General features: G+C 41.9%; 1 protein-coding gene across 4 annotated transcripts in view; it reads left to right on the top strand.

Annotated features, from left to right (window-relative positions):
- PCDH19 (protocadherin 19) overlaps positions 1-19,510 on the top strand; it is a 132,881-nt gene that overhangs the window by 84,999 nt on the left and 28,372 nt on the right. For 2 of the 4 annotated variants that reach the window (XM_075572816.1, XM_075572814.1), the window contains exon 4: positions 1,481-1,650. In XM_075572816.1, the coding sequence (XP_075428931.1) occupies positions 1,481-1,650 (170 nt within the window). Of the gene's footprint in view, positions 1-1,477; positions 1,651-19,510 lie in introns of all 4 variants that reach the window. The other 2 variants (XM_075572815.1, XM_075572813.1) reach the window with 1 other exon arrangement.

Raw genomic sequence — 19,510 nt, 5'->3', positions numbered from 1 at the left:
TGACCCCTTTGCTTGAGAGGAGCCCAAACCGCATATCATGAATGACCCTGCTTCCATTTAATTAACGCTGTCACTCACCACCCTACAGAATTTCTTTTACTACAATCATGAATACAAGTGCTGGGCTTTGGATCCTGACTGTTCAAATATTTCTGAATTTTAATGTTAAAACTGGCGAGATTCATATAATTGAATAAATCAATAGACTTTTAATATAGATAGCAAACATTTGCATAACCAGCAACCCTTTGCTCTTTCATTTGGAAGTTGCCACTCAAGCAGAAATTGGAACCAAAAAAAGGTTTTTGGGTTCATTTATAAATAAACTTCTTAGCTGCACGGTGACAGCAATGCATGACAGGCCCTGCTAACTGGAGAGAGGTTCAAAAGTACATATATAATAAATAGAAACATCCTAAAAGAAACTCGGCCTAAATTGAATAGCAAGATAAAATAACTTATTTTAAGAAGCCAAAAAGAAGATCTGATATACATACCAATGAGACTGAAACCCATTCATGTTGTAGATATCACTTAGCTATCATCATACACTTTGCATTTTTATGGGTGTGGGAATATAGATGTATTGTTTAAAACTGTTGGTGTCACGCACCTCCTGCCACGGCCCATGTTTTGCACAGCTGATCCTGCCACCACGGAGGCTGTAAAATCGCCAGGTTAGACAGAGAAAAGGTTATTTATCAAGGTCTCAGGAGTGAATCTGACTTTAAAGAGACACCGTTCCAAGACAGATTTGTATTACATCAGGTTAGGTAGTTTAACTTGTTATAGATTTAAGGGTTTTGTTCAAAAAGGGACACACTGCATCTTTATATAATGCATAATGTATAGCATTATCCTTATAAGTACAGTACTTTCTACACATTGCTTATGTTATTGAATGGAGAACATGATGATCGGTCAGACATTTGTTGAGGTCTGCGATGACACAACCAGTTTATTAATAGACTTTGGGATGATTTAATTATAGACCAATATTCCTCGTTACAGTTTGACATCCTGGTTTATTATCAATATTAATGTCAAGCCTTCATATTAGCTTTCAACACTTACATCAATATCGCACAATAATATGATTCCAAAAGGCTGGATAATTCATTTAGTAATACAGCTTCAGTGATGTTCCTATCAGTGTCAGGTTAATATGGAGTACAGCTTATGGCATCAAAAAGATAGATTTAATTAAATACATCGGAGCCATTTTTTCCCTATTTTCTATATGGAAATGTTTCTTTTTGTCTCTAGATACTGGGTTTGAATAAATTAATAAAACCATTAGTTTGTTGCAGTAGTGTAATCGTGCCGAGTTGTGCCAGGTTCTTAGATCTTGTGCTAGATAACATGACTACTGTGTGCTTTGTGGCTTCAGGGATAAAGCATTATTTGCCGTAGCAAAGAAACCTTGTATCTGATAGAACTTGACATGACACTAAATTATTGTTGTTCCTCAACCCAGCAGTTCAACATTCAAGGACTTAGAGGGGAATAGTCTCAAGGACAGCGGACACGAGGAGAGTGACCAGACTGACAGTGAGCATGATGTCCAACGGGGCCTGTACTGTGACACTGCTGTGAATGATGTGCTGAACACCAGTGTGAATTCAATGGGGACTCAGCTGCCAGAGCAAGGTACTGTACAGAACATGGTTATATCCAAGAGGAGCACTGGTTCTGAGAGATTACTGGCGTAAATCACTAACCACTTTGCAATGCTACATGCCTTTAAAAAATGTGACTGTGAAGGATCACAGACGCAGTTCCATTTCCTTCTGCCGGTACCTAGGGGGTGTATAGGATGCTCTTTTAATTGTAACGCTCTTGACGTAAAGGGCTACTCCGGAGAATTTATGTAATAACAAGTAATACGGAGGAGCTTTGCTTCTTCTTTTTATTTAAATGATTAGAATTTATTGTTGACATTTCAGCCGCATAAGCAGTCTTCCCGTCGAATTGGGAAACCTGAGCCTCCAGAGAGGCTGCTTATGAAGGAGAAACATATGCAATAAATTAAAATCCTTTATTAAAACCAATGTGACCAGGTACTACTAGTTATAAAATGTGCTGGTAGAATTGGGATGTATGTATTGCAGTGTAGAAATATACAGTCATGGAAAGAGGCTATGGACAATCACATACCTACATGTATTTATTATAGATGATCAGAGGCGTAATCTGTGCTATTCTGTGACTATGTAATAAGCGGTAGTGTATGGGAGGGGGTGGGTTGAATTGCTAATCTTTTGAAAGCTATATCTATTACATTCAATGAAGTCATTATTTTGTATTTCTCTATCAGTAGGTTAAAGTATAAGTTGGACATCCCCCATAAACTGTATGACCAGATGGACACTGGTAACCATATACTAGAAATTGATTTGTCTACTCATTAATCATCAGGATTGCCCTCAGGTTGCCTCCTAATGAAAGTTTACCAGACGGTCCTCAATCTGCCGGTCTGTTTCCCCCTAAGTATTAGATTTCAAACATAAGAAGACATATCTAGTAAGATATTGGCAATATCTACTGCTAAGAGGAAACTTCTCTGCAAGGCATTGTACGCTCATTGTCTACACCAGTGGTGCTCCTCCAGTCCTTGATACCCCCCCAGCAGGTCAGGCTTTAAGGATATCAAGCTTCAGCACAGGTGAGGTGGCTCAATCAGTGGCTCAGTCAATGGGGGGGTCTTGAGGACTGGAGTTGAGCACACCTGGTCTACACTTTAAATGTGAAAGGTCATACTCAAGGCACTTCACAATGAATCCATAGTGCGTGGTACGCAGCGCTGTAGAGAAGTAGCAAGCGTTAGTATCTTTCGTGCCACAGCTACGCGTTCGCGGCACCGAAAGATTAATGCTACGGGGATCCCATTGAGAAGCATGAACCCCCGCAGTGCGATAGTGGTAGAAACTGTTTCCAGTGCGGCAGACTTTCACTTGTTTGCCCGTGGTGCCTGGGACAGTATGTCTGACTATATCTGACATGGAATGTTACAGACACAGTTCCTCCCCTGATGAGCTTACAATCTACGTGTTTGGTGCCTGAGGCACAGGGAGATACAGTGACTTGCCTGAGTTCACAAGGAGCTGACACTGTGAATTGCACTGGGCTCCCCTGCTTCAGCGAGTGACATTGTTTCCAGAGTCCATGTCTTTACTCCTTCAGCCAATGACATCTGACATTTAGTACAGCCACTGTCATCAATTCTACCCTCACCATGCCAAATAACTGTGATAAGGACGTTCATGATGGCTACTAAATGGTTTAAAGGACAAAACAAATAAATGGGTTCCAGATGAAATACGCAGGGCTTGGGTAAGGGTTTCTGTCATTAAAATAAAGTGATCAGTATTTCAGGAAAGAAAGCCAAATTATGGAGTTTCCATTTTATAATCTCAGTATGTTCATTTTATAGAGATATTTATATTTATATGTATATATATATATATTTTTTTACTGTTTTGATTTCATCTTTTTATTACTCAAATACCCCATAGATGTGCAAAATGTTACATCGCATGATTCCCCTGTCAATAAAAACAAGGATCTAAGGCCACAGAACAATAACATACTGTTTAACGTACTGGTACAGTTGGACATTTACAAGTGATTACAAAATAACACCTATGTACCTATAGGGTTGCCAGGTGGCTTCTGCAAAAATACTGGACACAATGGTAAAAGGGGCAACACACACACACCTCTCCGCTCCATGCTGTTTCCTCCTCTCTTTTGCCACACCCCCAAGCTTATGACACCTCCTCCTGATTGGCTGATGCTGGGTAATGCAGCCAATCAGGATGAAGGAAGCAGCCCAGCCCCCTTGCAACAGCAGAAATGATGCGGCTCCCCAAGCGGGTCAGGTCACTATGTCCAGAGAGATTATACTGGACACATACATGTCCAGTATTACCTTTTATTTTTTTCCTGTATAGTGTCCAAATACAGGACAGTCCGGTTCAATACTGGACACCTAGCAACACTATGTAACTACTATCTTTTTGCGGTTTAAGATGGCTATTGTGTATTTTTAGTAGACTTCTCACTACTTCCCACATTATAATTCTAAATACGCTTAAGCGACCTTCCCAGTTTATAAGGACTGAAAACCCCCATGGGTTTCAATAGGAATTTTCAGCAGAAAGTCGCTCCCTCGGCTGCCTCCACTTATACAGAATGACCCTTTTAATGTACACAAAAATAGCTGACAATTTCTCACACATTGGCTTAAATGATGTAGGTACCGTGCATCTGAGATCACTGCCAGCTGCAGTTTTTTTCAGCAAAGAATGTCCGGTGTGTTTATGTACTGAATATTGGCGAGATAGGTAAACAAACGTTTATACTGTACGTAGCTTATCAGTCTCTTAAAGCGGCATTTCGTCTTGACGATTTTTGTTTTATGTTGTTGTTTTAATAAATGCAGCCGTTTTCTTGCGGCAATTCAATTATTTAAGCTGCTGATTGATCTGTTCCCCTGCGATTGGTCAGTGAAGATCCTGCTTCCCAGAGCAGGCAATATGGCCGTCTATTTAAAAACAGGAAGTCGTTTAGCCTCCTAAATAGTTGCTATAGCAACCCAATGAAAAGTTAATACATTAAAAACCATTTAAAAGGGCAGAAACCGTTAAACATATTGCAGTAATTATCATCTAATAATATGCAGCTGGTTTATTAAAAAAAACACATATAAGATTTTGAATTAAATGCTTAGTTAAGGTGTTTGAAATGTCCCTGCCTGCTATCAGAGGGCTACAATAATTAATTACCTCTGTTTCTGAGAATAGTGTTTCTGTTATGTATCTTTACAATCTGTTGTGCATTCTATATACCCAACTGGTGATCTATGGCACGCAGGAGTGCGCAAACTGGGGGGTGCGACTGTTACAGAGGCCTCGTGCATCCCCGAAGGCATTTACATCAAATGCCGGGGGACCGCACAAGGTAACTTCTCTCACCTTGGCTTCGGGCGACGCGTCACCATGGCAACCCGGCATCAAATGACGCCACGGGGTCACGTGACGTCACGTTGCCATGGCAATGTGACATCACATAACCCTCAACATCATTTGACGGCAGAGCCGAGCAGGGGGGAGAGCAGACATGGGGGGCGGAGACTGAAAAGTTTGCACACCCTTGATCTAAGGATCTCTAGTATTGATCCGGGGGGCTCAACTCCAGTCCTCAAGCCCCCCTCCCCAACAGGTCAGGTTATCAGCATATCCCAGCTTCAGCACAGGTTGATCAATCAGAGACACAGTTGAAAACTGAGCCTCTTATTGAGCCACGTGTGCTGAAGCAGGGACTGATTGAGCCACCTGTGCTGAAGCAGAGATATTCTGAAAACCTGACCTGTTGCTAGGGACTTAAGGACTGCAGTTGAGCCCCTCTGGTATAGATGATAAAATCTACCCATTTCTTATAACCTGATACAGCTCATCTGCTAAAAATAAGAATGCTTCAGTTGCACCCTGACACGCTTTTAGTAGTTCAGTTGCATCCAAGGCTTTCATTTGTATTTGGGCATCAATGTTGTTTTTAATGTCTTACTGATGCAAACATCCTATGCAAACATCTTGTCTTTTTCAATTAAGTAGTATGAATTCCGCTTTGCGCCCGGGCTCGGTGATGCCTCGGGTGCTTGGATCTGTCTTGAGATAAGCTGTATCTGAAGCTCAGCTGGAAGCCCCACTGCTGGAAGACTTAAGGATGTAAAAAAAACAAGTTCTGTGATTATGCGTATGGGTCTTCAGCTATTTAATGCGATTCACGGTAAACATCATTAAAGCCTTTTTGTTTTGATTTCATAAATGAGTCAAATGGAAAAAAAGGTTTTACCAGGCAGTTTTTTTTTTAGCATTTTATATGCACTCTGCATACTTAATGTACCAAGTATAAAAATACTCTGTCAGTTCTGCTGACATTATCCACACAATGATAAGTAAAATGGCATTTTATGCAAATATTTAGAAGCATCCACCTCCTGAGCATAACATAGTTCAGACAACTGAAGAACAACTGTAGATTGTGGATTTGGTTTAGTGGCGTTTAGTCTTTAGCACAGGGGGTGGCCAACTCCAGAACTCAAGAGCTACCAACAGGTCAGGTTTTTAGGATATCCCAGCTTCAGCACAGGGGGCTCAATCTGTGACTCAGCACTATTGCAGAGGGTCTCAGACGCGCTATTAGAGGGGGTCGGGGTTCCATACAATGTATCTGATCTCAGACGCGCTATTAGAGAGGGTTGGGGCTCCCTACAATGCATCTGATCTCAGACACGCTATTAGAGAGGGTCGGGTTCCTTACAATGCATCTGATCTCAGACACGCTATTAGAGAGGGTCGGGCTCCTTACAATGCATCTGATCTCAGACACGCTATTAGAGAGGGTTGGGGTTCCTTACAATGCATCTGATCTCAGACACGCTGTTAGAGAGGGTTGGGGTTCCGCAGAATTTCACAATATAATGAAAGGGTTCCTTAAACAAAAATGTTTTTTGGAAACCACTGATATACACAGTATGTGAGCAATACTGTGCCATAACGCTGTGCTGTTAAGCTGCAATAGCATGTTACAATTGTGTCTTTCTGACATAAAATGTAATTTATCAATTGTATAATCAATTTAAAAAAATGGAAAAGTAAAGTTTGTGCCCAATTAATTTACTTGCAAATCTTGTTTTTTTTTTTTTTTAGAGAGCAGCAAGTTGAAGTGTTATGTGCCTTCGGTGCTAATTTCTTAGCATGTTCTCATATTTGTCAGCCAGTGAAAATGGTGGGGAAAAAAATATCAAGGAGGTATTTTATTTCGACAGACGATGTCCCGTTATTGGTGGCGCGGACCAGATGTTCACAACGTAATTGAAAATTCCATTTTATCAGAACAGCATTTGCTGTCAAAAAGTTTTATTTTTAGTTCAACAAAGAGGCTGATTAAGTCCCTGCGGACCTGAATTAGCATCTATGAGGGCAGATATACTGCTTTGCAATTCATAGAGTTATTTCTCCCTTGGTCCTGCTCTCGTGCATTGACTTCTTTGTGCTTTGGTCTTCTTGTAAACTGATTGGATGCAAAAGTTAAGTTCCATTGGGTCACAAAAAGCCCTTGATCTGCATTGTAAAAGATGGGTTTTTCCCCCAGAGCATTTATACCAATGCAATAGATTGGAATTGCATGTCATTGTTACATGGCCTTCAATATATTTGCTTTGGTACCATATATTGAACTGCTGCTGAAATGTACAGATATTCCATTATATTTCTGTAGTTAACAGGCATACCATTGCTATTACAAACAATTTAGGTCCTCTTTGTCTGCAGTAGTTCTTATAATTCCAATTTCAATATACATATATACACACATATATATATATATATATATATATATATAATAAATATATATATATATATATATATATATATATATATATATATATATGCAAATACAACTGTATGCTCATCTGCATGTCTTAGGCAGGTCTGCAACCCCACCTTTCCCCATTATCACCCAGCATACAGCACTTCCACTGCAGCAAGGGATTCTGGGAAATGACATGCAAATGAGCACAATATATATATATATTATCTCCCATATGCCTTGATAACCCATGCTTTAAGACTTCTGCCAGCTGAGTGGCAGCATAACCTTAGAGATAAAGAACATAGGTAAATTATATAAAGAATGATTTTCCATCTGTTATCTCACCAGAAGAAACCTAAGGGGATAATGCGAATGTGCCTATTTGCGATTGAGTACAGGACCTGGGGGTTGCAAGCTGAGTTGCATGTATTATTGGATGAAGGTTGGATTGCTGTGCAGTCTTTATTTGCCTTGCTTCTTAGCGGCCTGCATTGAGGACACAGTAATCAATAAGAGAGGAATAGGGAAAGTCTGCTTATAATTGTTGTTCTCTTATTACCATAAGAACAGCAATGCTAACTTTAATTGCATCACATCATCCTTTGCTAGTACTGCCACCTGAACACCATGAATTTGGCGTTGCTATGTATTTACATTGCTGGCTTGTAGACAATGAAGGTAATAATAATTTATTAAGATTTTCTCAATCTGATATCCATGCGTGTACAGCAGGGGAGCTCAACTCCAGTCCTCAAGGGCCGACAACAGGTCAGGTTTTCAGGATATCCTTGCTTCAGCACAGGTGGCTCAATCAGTGGCTCAGTCGAGCCACATGTGCTGAAGCAAGGACTGATTGAGCCACCTGTGCTTAAGCAGAGACTGATTGAGCCATCTGTGATGAAGCAGGGATATCCTGAAAACATGGTCTGTTGGTGGCCCTTGCAGACTGGAGTTGGCCACCCCTGGTATACAGGGTATATTCACTAAAGTGCAATAGCAACTATTAGCCATTCAGGCCAATGAGCAACACAAGCTATTGACCATCAGTGATTGCCCTTATACTTAGGTGTACAATGTTTGTGCTGCTATTGATCTTTATTAGATCATTTTTCAGCTGATTGTGACCAGTGGGGTTCTCTGGAGCTGATCTATGGTCCTCTGACCACTGGGAACCATCTGGTTACCGATGGCTAAGCAGGTTTTGTCCACTGGTTAAGAATGCTTGTCCGGTAGATACAATATTGCCTCGGGGTCAAGGATCACTCGAACAGCCACTAGAAAGGTATGACATGATTAGGAGATAACGTTACATCTTTCTTACCATGATCCTGCGGTTATATTTCTAGTTTATTTGTGTCAAAACCAGCACACACAAAATTATCTATAAATATATCATGAAACAAAGGGTATCCAGAGGTTTGAGGACAACAGATCAACTCTGGAGAGTCTCGAAGGTCATGAACAACTCTACTGCTTATCAATGAAGACTTTGTGCTCATTGAATTGTAAAAGCCAGTAGAACATGTTCACTTAGAGCCGTAGTGCAATAGATGAATATTGGGATATTTGTTTCCATGTTCTACCTTTTTAACAATGCTGAGAAAACCCTAATTAAACCCTAATACTGCTGCAGCATATGCCAGTATGGACTATTGTATTACTTTTCCAACCTCATCACGTTTTTATTAGGAGACAAAATTCCCAAAAATATCATTGGGGACCTGTGGCCACATAAAGTACTCATACAACAGTTTACCCAGAAGACCACTGTAAGAGACATGTGCAGATACAACCAGGGAGACAGATGTGATTAAAAAAAAACATGGCTTTTATTCAGCCCACCACTTTAAACACTACACTTTCAAGAAACACAAAAATAAACAAACCTCCTATCCCTGTGTAAGGGCTAACTCACTTTCCCAGTCGCTATCTGCAGGACTGGGAGGATAAGCTTCTTTCCAACCTATGACCCCAAAGTCCAAAGAGGTACCTGTAAGCAGGGGACCCTTTATGTCAGTGTCGGGGCTGGTGTCCATGGAGGGGCCAGCCTCTGACGGGTTCCAAGGTCCGCTGTGACCTGGAATAGAGTTCTGGTCCCTGGTGTCTTGCTGACAGCACGGAGAATGAGGAAAGCATCCAGGCACAGGGACTTGTAGAAAAGGTGATTTATTTGGCAAAAAAACACCAACGTTTTGACTGACAGGCAGTCTTTATCAAGGGGAGGAAGGATAAAGACTGCCTGTCAGTCGAAACGTTGGTATTTTTTTTGCTGAATAAATCTCCTTTTCTACAAGTCTATGTGCCTGGATGCTTTCCTCATTCTCCGTGAAATACTGGGGTGGTGCAGGATCTTCCCCATCTCCATGTGCACCGTCGAGTTACCCTTATTGCTGGTAGTAACATGTGCCTGTAATCCTTTCTGCGTTGTCTTGCTTACACAGTCCTTCTGTGCTCAAGAGATTTTCCCTGCAGTTCAAGCAGGAGACTTTTCTACCTCTCTGATGAGCCAGGTGGAGACTGGTTAATTGTCTTGCTGCAATTAACCAGCTCCCTGCTGAATTCTTCAGACCAATGCAGGCTATCTATCTTTTAGACAGGGGTTAAGGCCCTGTTACAGCCACTTAAACCCATTAAAACACCAACAGAGAAATCTCCATAATCAAGAAGTTTTCTGTTACTTATAACTGTGAGTCACAGAATATTACAGTAGATGTCACCGAAATCAATATATAAAATATATATTTTGGGTCCATTTGTTGCGATTGCTGTAAGAGTATGGTTAGTTGGGTAGCAAATTATACAAGATAACATTTTGAAGCGCAATATGACATTTTCAAGCGGGCATTTGGAATATTCCCTTTAAAGCTGCAGACCAAGCAATAACCTACATGTGTTTTTTTTTTAATAGATCAGTTCTGTACTATGAGAAAATACTTGTAGCATTTTTTTAAACCACTCTGAATTACATTTTTAATGTATTATAATGTAACAAGCATTTTTGTTTCTATAGTAACCATTTACAAAGTCCTCTTCTGAAACAGGCTCCGGCACACCCCTTTTTGAGCCCTGCCCCCTCTCTAGCAGTGCACCAACTGTATCTAGTGACTGCCTGGTCACATGATCTTCCCCACCAAACTTTGCATCTTTGGTCCTCTTCTGCTGCACTGGCAGCCATTTAGTGTACCCCCGAGACGAATCTTCACTGATTGATCGGCAACGTAGCTAATTACTTATCATTGTGTGGATTGTATTGATGCCCATATTAAAGGGGGGGGGGATGTATAAAAAAACAGCAGCTAGGACTGCTGCTTTAAAGACTCTGGGCTATATTTACTATGTGGTGCTATGCCATTAGACAGGGGTACTCAACTCCAGTCCTCATGAACCCAAAACAGATCAGGTTTTCAGGATATCCCTGCTTCAGCACAGGGGGGCAGTCTTCCACTAAGCCACTTTTTGAGCCACCTGTGCTGAAGCAGGAATATCCTGAAAACCGGACCTGTTGAGGGGTCTTGAGGACTGGAGTTGAGAACCCCCCCCCCCCTCATAAGAAAATATGCGACGCTGGATGACACCGTCTAGCCGCACACCTGAATGTGGGGTAAAATGATCTCCGGTGCTGGATGGTGTTCTTTGGAATAGCATGGCTTAGATAATATGTGCCTAAATGCATTGTTAAAATAAAAAGTAGCACCAAACAAATACAGAAGTACAATATATATATATTCATTCTAACAGAGATGGTGGCAGCTACAAAATGGGAAGCAATGAAACTCTCGTCCAGTTTCTGTCAAGTACTCTGTTGATTTGCAAAATTAAGATGATGAGCAAACAATGTTCAACAAAAATGCAATTAACAAAGGAAAAAGAGATATGTCAGAATGTATTGAGAAGAGAAGGCATTATAATTACCGTGGCAACCCTACGGTGAACATCAGCTGCAACACACTTTGCGGGGTATGGCAGTGCTTTGATATTATGGGGGAAAGTGGAAGAGTAACGTGGCCCTGTGACGGGGGTTTCAGCAGGTGAAGAACTTGGGGGGGGGGGGTGGGGGTTGTGGAAGGGGGGCGTCTCCTGTCCTGGTGAAAGAAATTAGACATGATATATTTGTCAGTTTCAAACACCAGTGACAGACCTGGTTGCTATGGAGATAAAATAGAAGGACCGCTCCTTGGGATTTACTGCAGCGTTTAAAATGTTGGAAGCAATAAAGCAGGAATTGACAGGAGAGGATTCTGATATATTGCATGTTGTGGCTAGGTTTATAAAACCGAACCAAGCATTTCCATTCAATAACTAACGGTTACATTGTGCAGGGACAAACACGCATTGCTGTTGTCACTACCGTTAAAAGCTTTGCTTATAAGCAACGTATGTGTTCATAATATTAGTATCATTGTTTTCTTTTGACAACGACTAGTGCTAAGCATTAGCACTGCATGCTAATTATTGTACCTTTAAAAGCTTTGCTTATACAGTATGCAACTTGTCATAATATGTTTATTATATATATATATTTATTTAATATATAAATATATATATTTTTTCTTGTGCCAAAGCCTAGTGATGAGTATCAGCACTGCATGTTAAATACTGTACCTTTAAAAATGTTGCTTATATGCATGCAACTAATGCGTTCATAATATTAATAATAATATAATATTTTTTTTTTTCTTGTGACAAAGCCCAGTCAGCACTGCATGTTAAATACTGTGCCTCACTCCCAGCATGCAAATGCATGGAAGAATAAACAAACAATGGGTGTTTGCATAACTAGTGAATGCAGCCTTGGCTATTTTAAGACCTCCAATAAACACAAAAAAACCTTGTTTAGAACAAAGCGTGTGCAGCCTGGTTATGTGTATTAACACATGATGAAAAAAACTAAGCAACAAAGGAAAACAGTTAATACGGATGCCAGGTAGTATTGGGTGGTTTGTTACCCAGATTTGTAAGGCTGAGCAATAGCATTGACATACAATAAAGATAATCATATTAACCAGGGTAGCAATGGAGATCTGGTATACTGGACAATTAGTAGTGGATGTCTGTATTGCACCCAACGATATAGAGAAGGGGTGGCCAACTCCCGTCCTCAAAGGACACCAACAGGTCATCTGCTTCAGCACAGGTGGTGCAGCCTTCACCTGAGCCACTGATTGAGCCATCTATGCTGAAGCAGAGATGCCCTATTGTTGACCCTTGAGGACTGGAGTTGGCCACCCCTAATATAGAGTATAAATCATATGTTTTGTAATTGCCATCCTTATTTGCTTTCGGACTACACTGGAGTATACACGGTATCGTTTATGCCACAGGCAAGCAAAGCAATTAATATGAATATAACTGCAGAGTCTGGAGTACCCAAATCAATGTAATTTCTGAGCTTTGGGCCAAGAACTATTGTCATATTAATCAGCTCTGCTTTCAGAGACAGAAAAGGTTGCGTTGTATCGTCTCTTGAACGTGCAACTGAATTTTTTAGCACCTTCCAAAAACAATGTTTTATACATGATATAAATGCAGGAAACAACGCAATGTTGTTTATCCAACTGTTAATCTTTAGAAACAAATGAAACTTCACTATACGAGTGCATTTATAAAACAGATTTGTTCTCCTGGTTGTAGGATCTGTAGTGATGTCCCATGTAATGTACGGCAGAAGCTACCTCCAGGCCACAGAGATTAATAATATAACACTCTCCGATACCTCCTTCTGAAAAAGTGAGCTTGATGAATCTGGGTTAATTGGTAGCATGGCCATGCTTCATTTTACCCATGAGGTTCTCCGTGCTCCCCATTTCCATAATACCACGAGGATGGGATTTTCCAGGTAGACACAAATTCAAGGTTAGCCAGCAGAAAGAAGAAAACGGCTTGTCAAGATAAAACCAATAAACACTTGTGGCATTATGATACCTTTATTGACTAACTGATCATTACGGGTAGGTTTGCAGCACAACTCACCTTAATTTCAGTCACGTTTATTTACGTCTACTTTGAAGAAGAGACCCGAGTGGTCTGGAAAGTTTGCATTTATATATAGAACAGTTAGCCAATAAAGATATTATCTCCACAATGTTTGATCTTCCCTTGACAATTACATTGCCGGCTACAGAATAATCTATAGAATTTCAGCATTTAAGGTAGCACAAAATAGTATTAGCCCTTCCAGGATTGTATTGAATCTTGTCTGCTAATTTGCATGTATTTTCCCAGAATCCCTTGCTGCAGTGGAAACAGTGAACAGCGATAACAGTGAAAAGCAGAGTTCCTGTCTGAGACATGTGAATGGGCTGCCAAGTAATTTTGTTTATTTTCTGTATTGAATCTTTGGTACTTACATCTATATACACTTCAAAATTCTTGCATTTTATTTAGGGAGACCAGACGTCCCGGTTTAGCCAGGGCAGACCCGGTTTGTGGCCGTTTATCCCGACTTTTCTTCCCACTGTCCCAGTTTTTCTGTGCGCTGGCCGCTTAGTCGGCGCTTGCCGGAATTTGTCCTGTTTTTTTTGCCGTGAGAAATAGGGTCACCTTAATTTTAGTGCTGGTCGATCTTATTGTTTCACATCCATATGATTTCTGTTGAATCTATAGGACTCCACTGGTAATTTGAAGGTAATTTCACAGTCCGTGAAGAAAAAAAAAAGTAGAAGAGGACAAGTTTAGGATGTATTTTTTTTAATCTGAAAACTAGAGGGGGGGGGGGGGGATTATTAAATCTTTCATCAAAATGGTGGCTGCTGCTGCCACCTCCTCCTCCTCCAAGGGTTTAAGCAAAAGTCATTAATCTCCCAGCTATCAGGTGGATATGAAAAAGACCCAAACTTCTGCTAACACAGCACTGAGCATTTCCTGATCTCAGACTAATCAATCTAGGTAGCTAATGAGTCTTATAGCAGACTGCAGCACTGGGCCTGGCACCAGGAAACTTGCATTGCCGACTGGCCTCATCTTATTAACCTTTTTTTTATGCTTCCTTCTCCTATATTTGGAGCACTAAAGGAAGATTTAGTATTCGACGGCAGAAATGTATGGAGAATTGAAAAAGTGAATTCTAATCCAGGAAAGAAATACTCACAGAAGTGAGCGTGGTTTTCACGAACGCTGGAGAAAATAATGAGAATAAAACCTCCTAAAAATGGTACTATAATAGGTTAAACAAACATTGCTAAAGTGAACTGTTTTGCCATGGAAAGCTGTTCTACTAAAACAAATGAAACCAGGGTGAGTTCTTCTACCATAGAAAAAGCAGGAATTCAAAACATAGCATAATACATTGTTCAAATAAACCAACGCCTTCAAGCTCCGAACCCAAACATCCATCAGAAAGGTAAAGAACGCTGTCAGATGGTGTTAGGATCTGTAGAAAGGGGATACCTTGGCATGGTTACAGGCTTAAAAATACTTTGGCCAAAGCATTTGCCTAAATAGCCCTTACTTATGGGACGACAGATAAGTATTTAACTATATAATATGACATTGGATGGAGCATTGGGGCTATATGTCTTTTGTTGGAAGCCTTTTTCTTGCCTGAACTGGGTGACTAAATTGTCATTGCACAGGCTGATCATAATTCAGTTAAATGAAGTGATAGAGAGGGTTATGTATCAGACTCCTGCCCAGTAAGACTATGAAAAGTAAATCTACATGTCAAGTAAGGTGTATGGAATGAAAATGTATGGTTAAACATACTTGGCCAACACGTGGTTTTATGTGAGGGTCTTATTTTAGCTCCTTCCCTTTTGGTGATATCACTGTATTGGGCGATGTCCCTGCATTTTCAGCAGAGCGTGTCCACTTACTGCATTCCATAGGGCCCTTCCGTTGTTACCGGTCTCCAGCCTTGAATCCCTGTCTGCAAAGAGGAAATATGTAATCCTCACTATGTCATCATGGGCAGAGATCCAAGTATGGACGAGTTAGCGCGCGACGTCTAACCAATACTCAGATACGTATTTATCCTCCGAAGGACATCAACTCCATCAGTAACAGCTTTGTGCTGATGTGTTTATTTATTGTGTTATTCTTATTTCTTTTACACAGGTAAAAACAATTATGATTAACTGGTATTTTCTTTACCAAAGTAATGTTCTAAAATCTTTATACTGATAATCCATACTTTAAAATTTGTATCTAATTCGTTGATTGAATTATTTTGCAAAAGAAAATCTACAGTACAGCCGAGTACAGTGTCAGTATTTATTGTTTTTTACTTCTGCTTATATACTGAATGACTACAAATTATTTTTATCTATAGCAGGGGTGCGTAAACTGAGGGGCGCAACATTTTCGGGGGGGAGAGGTGGCGTGGCAGTTACTGAGATCCCACGCTCTCGCCCAAGGCATTTAAATTAATTGCCTGGGGACTAACTTACCTTGGCTTTCAGCAACGCATCATCATGGTAACCAGGCAGCAAATGACACAGGCAACGTGACGTCACATGACCCCGCAGCGTCATTTGATGCCAGGGTCGAGCAGGGGGGTGGGCACGAGCAGGGGAGCAGGCATGGGGCACAGGGGGGAAAAGATTGTGCACCCCTGATCTATAGATTTCAGCACAGTGTTTTAAATAGTTTCTAACAAAATAATAACTTTATTTGATAATAATAACTTTAATTTCATATAGCACTTGTCTCCCAATGGAACTAAAGGCACTTCACAATTACAGCATAGCGCGCGGTACGCAGTACATAGGAATTTTAACAGGCACACTCCCTGCCCAGATGAGCTTACAATCTATATTTTTGGTGCCTGAGGCACAGGGAGATAAAGTGACTTGCCCAAGGTCACAAGGAGCCGAAACCAGGAACTGAACCAGGTTCCCCTGCTTCAAACTCAGTGTCATTGTTCTTCCAGCACTAAAGTATTAACATATGATGGATTGTATGCTGTATTTCCGGATCAGTAGCATGTTTATATTTCTCTAGTTACCTAATTTTCTATTTTTATTTATAGTAACCAGAATTAGCAGAGTCGGTAAAGTGGCAAAATATTCCCATGTAAGCATGGGTCTGGTTTCTTATAACACTGTGGTTCTAAAAGTCCTTAAAAGAACATCTTTCATTAGGTTTCATTTCCGCTTATTGGTAAATATGGAACTGTAAAATGCAGTATCAATTCTTCAAACGGTTAATAGGATGCAAAATAATGATATAGCTCCGGTATTCTGTATATTTCATGATGTGTGGAGAAGATCAGGCCTCTATGCTCCTATTGCTTCTTCCAAATGGCAGATGATATCGTTCATACAGTAGATTACAATGCCCGATGTCACTCTTTGATCAAAAAGTCAATTTGAAATACTGAACCAATTTAAATTATTCCTATTCTCCCCTCTTAGAACGAATAATGAGTCAACCCTCCAAAAGTTATTATTCAGCCCTTACGTTGCCCAATTTATGATGGAATTATATGTTCTATAGGAGTGTGATTCTATTTTTGACTCGTGTCTATTAAAGAGGTCTTTTACGATCTTAAATGGGTATATTGAGAGACGGGTTGACTACCGCTTCCACAAAATACTTAAATGAAAGTTGAGCGGAAAATGCGGCTAGAAAGAATAGAAAAGAGATGGCAATTTATTTAAGTTGTTTAATTCCCATTTCTAGTGACCTGAATACTTTTTCAGGTCCAGACATTGTTATTTTAAAACAGATCTGTCTGAATAGCTCATTTTCCTCTCTTTTTGTCCCTGACCTCTTGATTTCTTTTGTTCAATTACTTCTTCATATCAGTAATTGGCATCAATCAATTTCAGACTTTCTCAAGACTTCTCTGTGTCTGATAGAATCCCTCTTAGTCTCTGCTATTGAGGCCACATAGGATTAATTTTCCTAACGTACACCCCCAAGGTATGATTCATTGTGCATGGCCTCTACAATGCCATTTCAATCTTATCTTGTGTTTTTTCTGTAATGTGATGACTGGTGTTTCAGTTTTCCAGCTGTGCTCTCACTATTACCATACACAGAGCTATTAAAGACCTTACTAATATATACTTACTATATCCATAGATATACCAACAGACTTAGTGTTAAGCTATTTGCTGTCAATAAAAAAAATCCCTTGTGGGTACATGCAGGGCCGCCAACAGCAGGGGAGAAAGGGTACTGGAGTCCCAGGCCCTGTGGGTCAGGGGGGCCCGGCGGCCGGGCCCCCTGCGCGGTCGGGCGCCAGTTAATTAGATACATTTAAAAAAAAAGGTAAAAAAAAAATGGAAGTAAAATAAAAATGGCGGCGATTCCCCCACGGTCCCGGCGCGCATGCGCAGGGCCCACTCCCAACATGGGACGGAGGGGGAAGTACCAGCTCCTCCTGCGGCGGCCCCTCCCCCCCGCTCCCAACGTGGGATGGAAGGGGAAGTACCAGCTCCTCCTGCGGCCTGCTTCCCCCTGCGGCCAGCTTCCCGCGCTCCCCCCGCGGCCAGCTTCCCGTGCTCCCCCCGCGCTCCCCCCAAGCCCACCCTCTCGTGCCCCCCCGACCCCCCCCCCCCCCCGAGCCCACCTCCCATGCCCCCAAGCCCACCTCCCCTCCGGGCAGCTGCCGCGGGGATATCGGGGGCAGGAGGGGAAAGAGTCCGGCGGCAAGCTGCACCCACCCAGTCAAGGTAAGTCACTGTCACCCACCCAGTCACTGTCACCCACCCAGTCACTGTCACCCACCCAGTCACTGTCACCCAGTCATTATCACCCACCCAGTCACTGTCACCCACCCAGTCACTGTTACCCAGTCACTGTCACCCACCCAGTCACTGTCACCCACCCAGTCACTGTCACCCACCCAGTCACTGTCACCCAGTCACTCTCCCACCCACCCAGTCACTGTCTCCCACCCACCCAGTCACTGTCACCCACTCACCCAGTCAGTGTCTCCCACTCACCCAGTCAGTGTCTCCCACTCACCCAGTCAGTGTCTCCCACTCACCCAGTCAGTGTCTCCCACCCAGCCAGTCACTGTATCCCACCCACCCAGTCACTGTCAGACACCCACCCAGTCACTGTCATTCACCCATCCACCCAGTCACTGTCATTCACCCACCCACCCAGTCACTGTCATTCACCCACCTACCCACTGTCATTCACCCACCCACCCACTGTCATTCACCCACCCACCATCCGTCATTCACCCACCCACCGTCATTCACCCACCCACCGTCATTCACCCACCCACGTCATTCACCCACCCACCATTATTTACCCACCCACCGTCATTCACCCACCCACCGTCATTCACCCACCCACTGTCTTTCACCCACCGTCTTTCAAACTGTCATTCACCCACCGTCATTCACCCACCCACCCACCATCATTCAACCGTCATTCACTCACCCACCCACCGTCATTCACCCACCCACCGTCATTCACCCACAGTCAATCACCCACCCACCATCATTCACCCACCCACCGTCATTCACCCAACTGTCATTCTACTGTCATCAACGCTCCCAGTCATCCACCCACCCACTCAGCCACCCAGGCAGGCAGTCACATGTCTTTTGTTGAAAATATATTGCATTGTAATGTTTTTTTCTGCATCACAATAAGAAAACAGTTAAGTAAAAGTTGCGCGCTAAAATATATTTTATTGTGGTAGGTGCGCTATGGGTTTGGGGGGGGGGCTGCTCCTTTCATTTGTCCCAGGCCCCATGATTTCTGTTGGTGGCCCTGGGTACATGTTCATATCTCAGACAGGTCTGCAACCCTTTCTTTCCCAATTATTGCTTAGCATACAGTGCTTTCTCTGCAGCCAGGGATTCTGGGTAATGACATGCAAATGAGCACACACAGTGTCACTCTTTTCGTCTTATCCATTTTAACATGGACCCCTGTAAGCTTATCCCTGCCGTATTACACAGCTTTTCAGCACCGCCTAGCTTACAAAGTGCAGAGTCAGTAACCCTACTCACACAGCTTTTTTTTTTTTACCTTTTGCGTCTCATCAGTGGGAGGTTGGTTACTGGCTACGTAACGTCAAGTGTGTACGTGGCTATAACCAGACATTAAAAAAGCTATGGTCGGTAAAAAAAAAAAGGTGACAAAAATCCTCCCCGTACCGTAAATAAAAATGTGCTACAACTTACATACATTTTATATAAGAACACACATATTCCTACGCATGCGTAGC

The sequence above is a fragment of the Ascaphus truei genome, chromosome 16 (assembly GCF_040206685.1).
Source record: "Ascaphus truei isolate aAscTru1 chromosome 16, aAscTru1.hap1, whole genome shotgun sequence".
NCBI classification, from domain to species: domain Eukaryota; kingdom Metazoa; phylum Chordata; class Amphibia; order Anura; family Ascaphidae; genus Ascaphus; species Ascaphus truei.
Note: the sequence above shows the minus strand (reverse complement) of the source record. Positions and strands in the feature narration are given on the sequence as shown.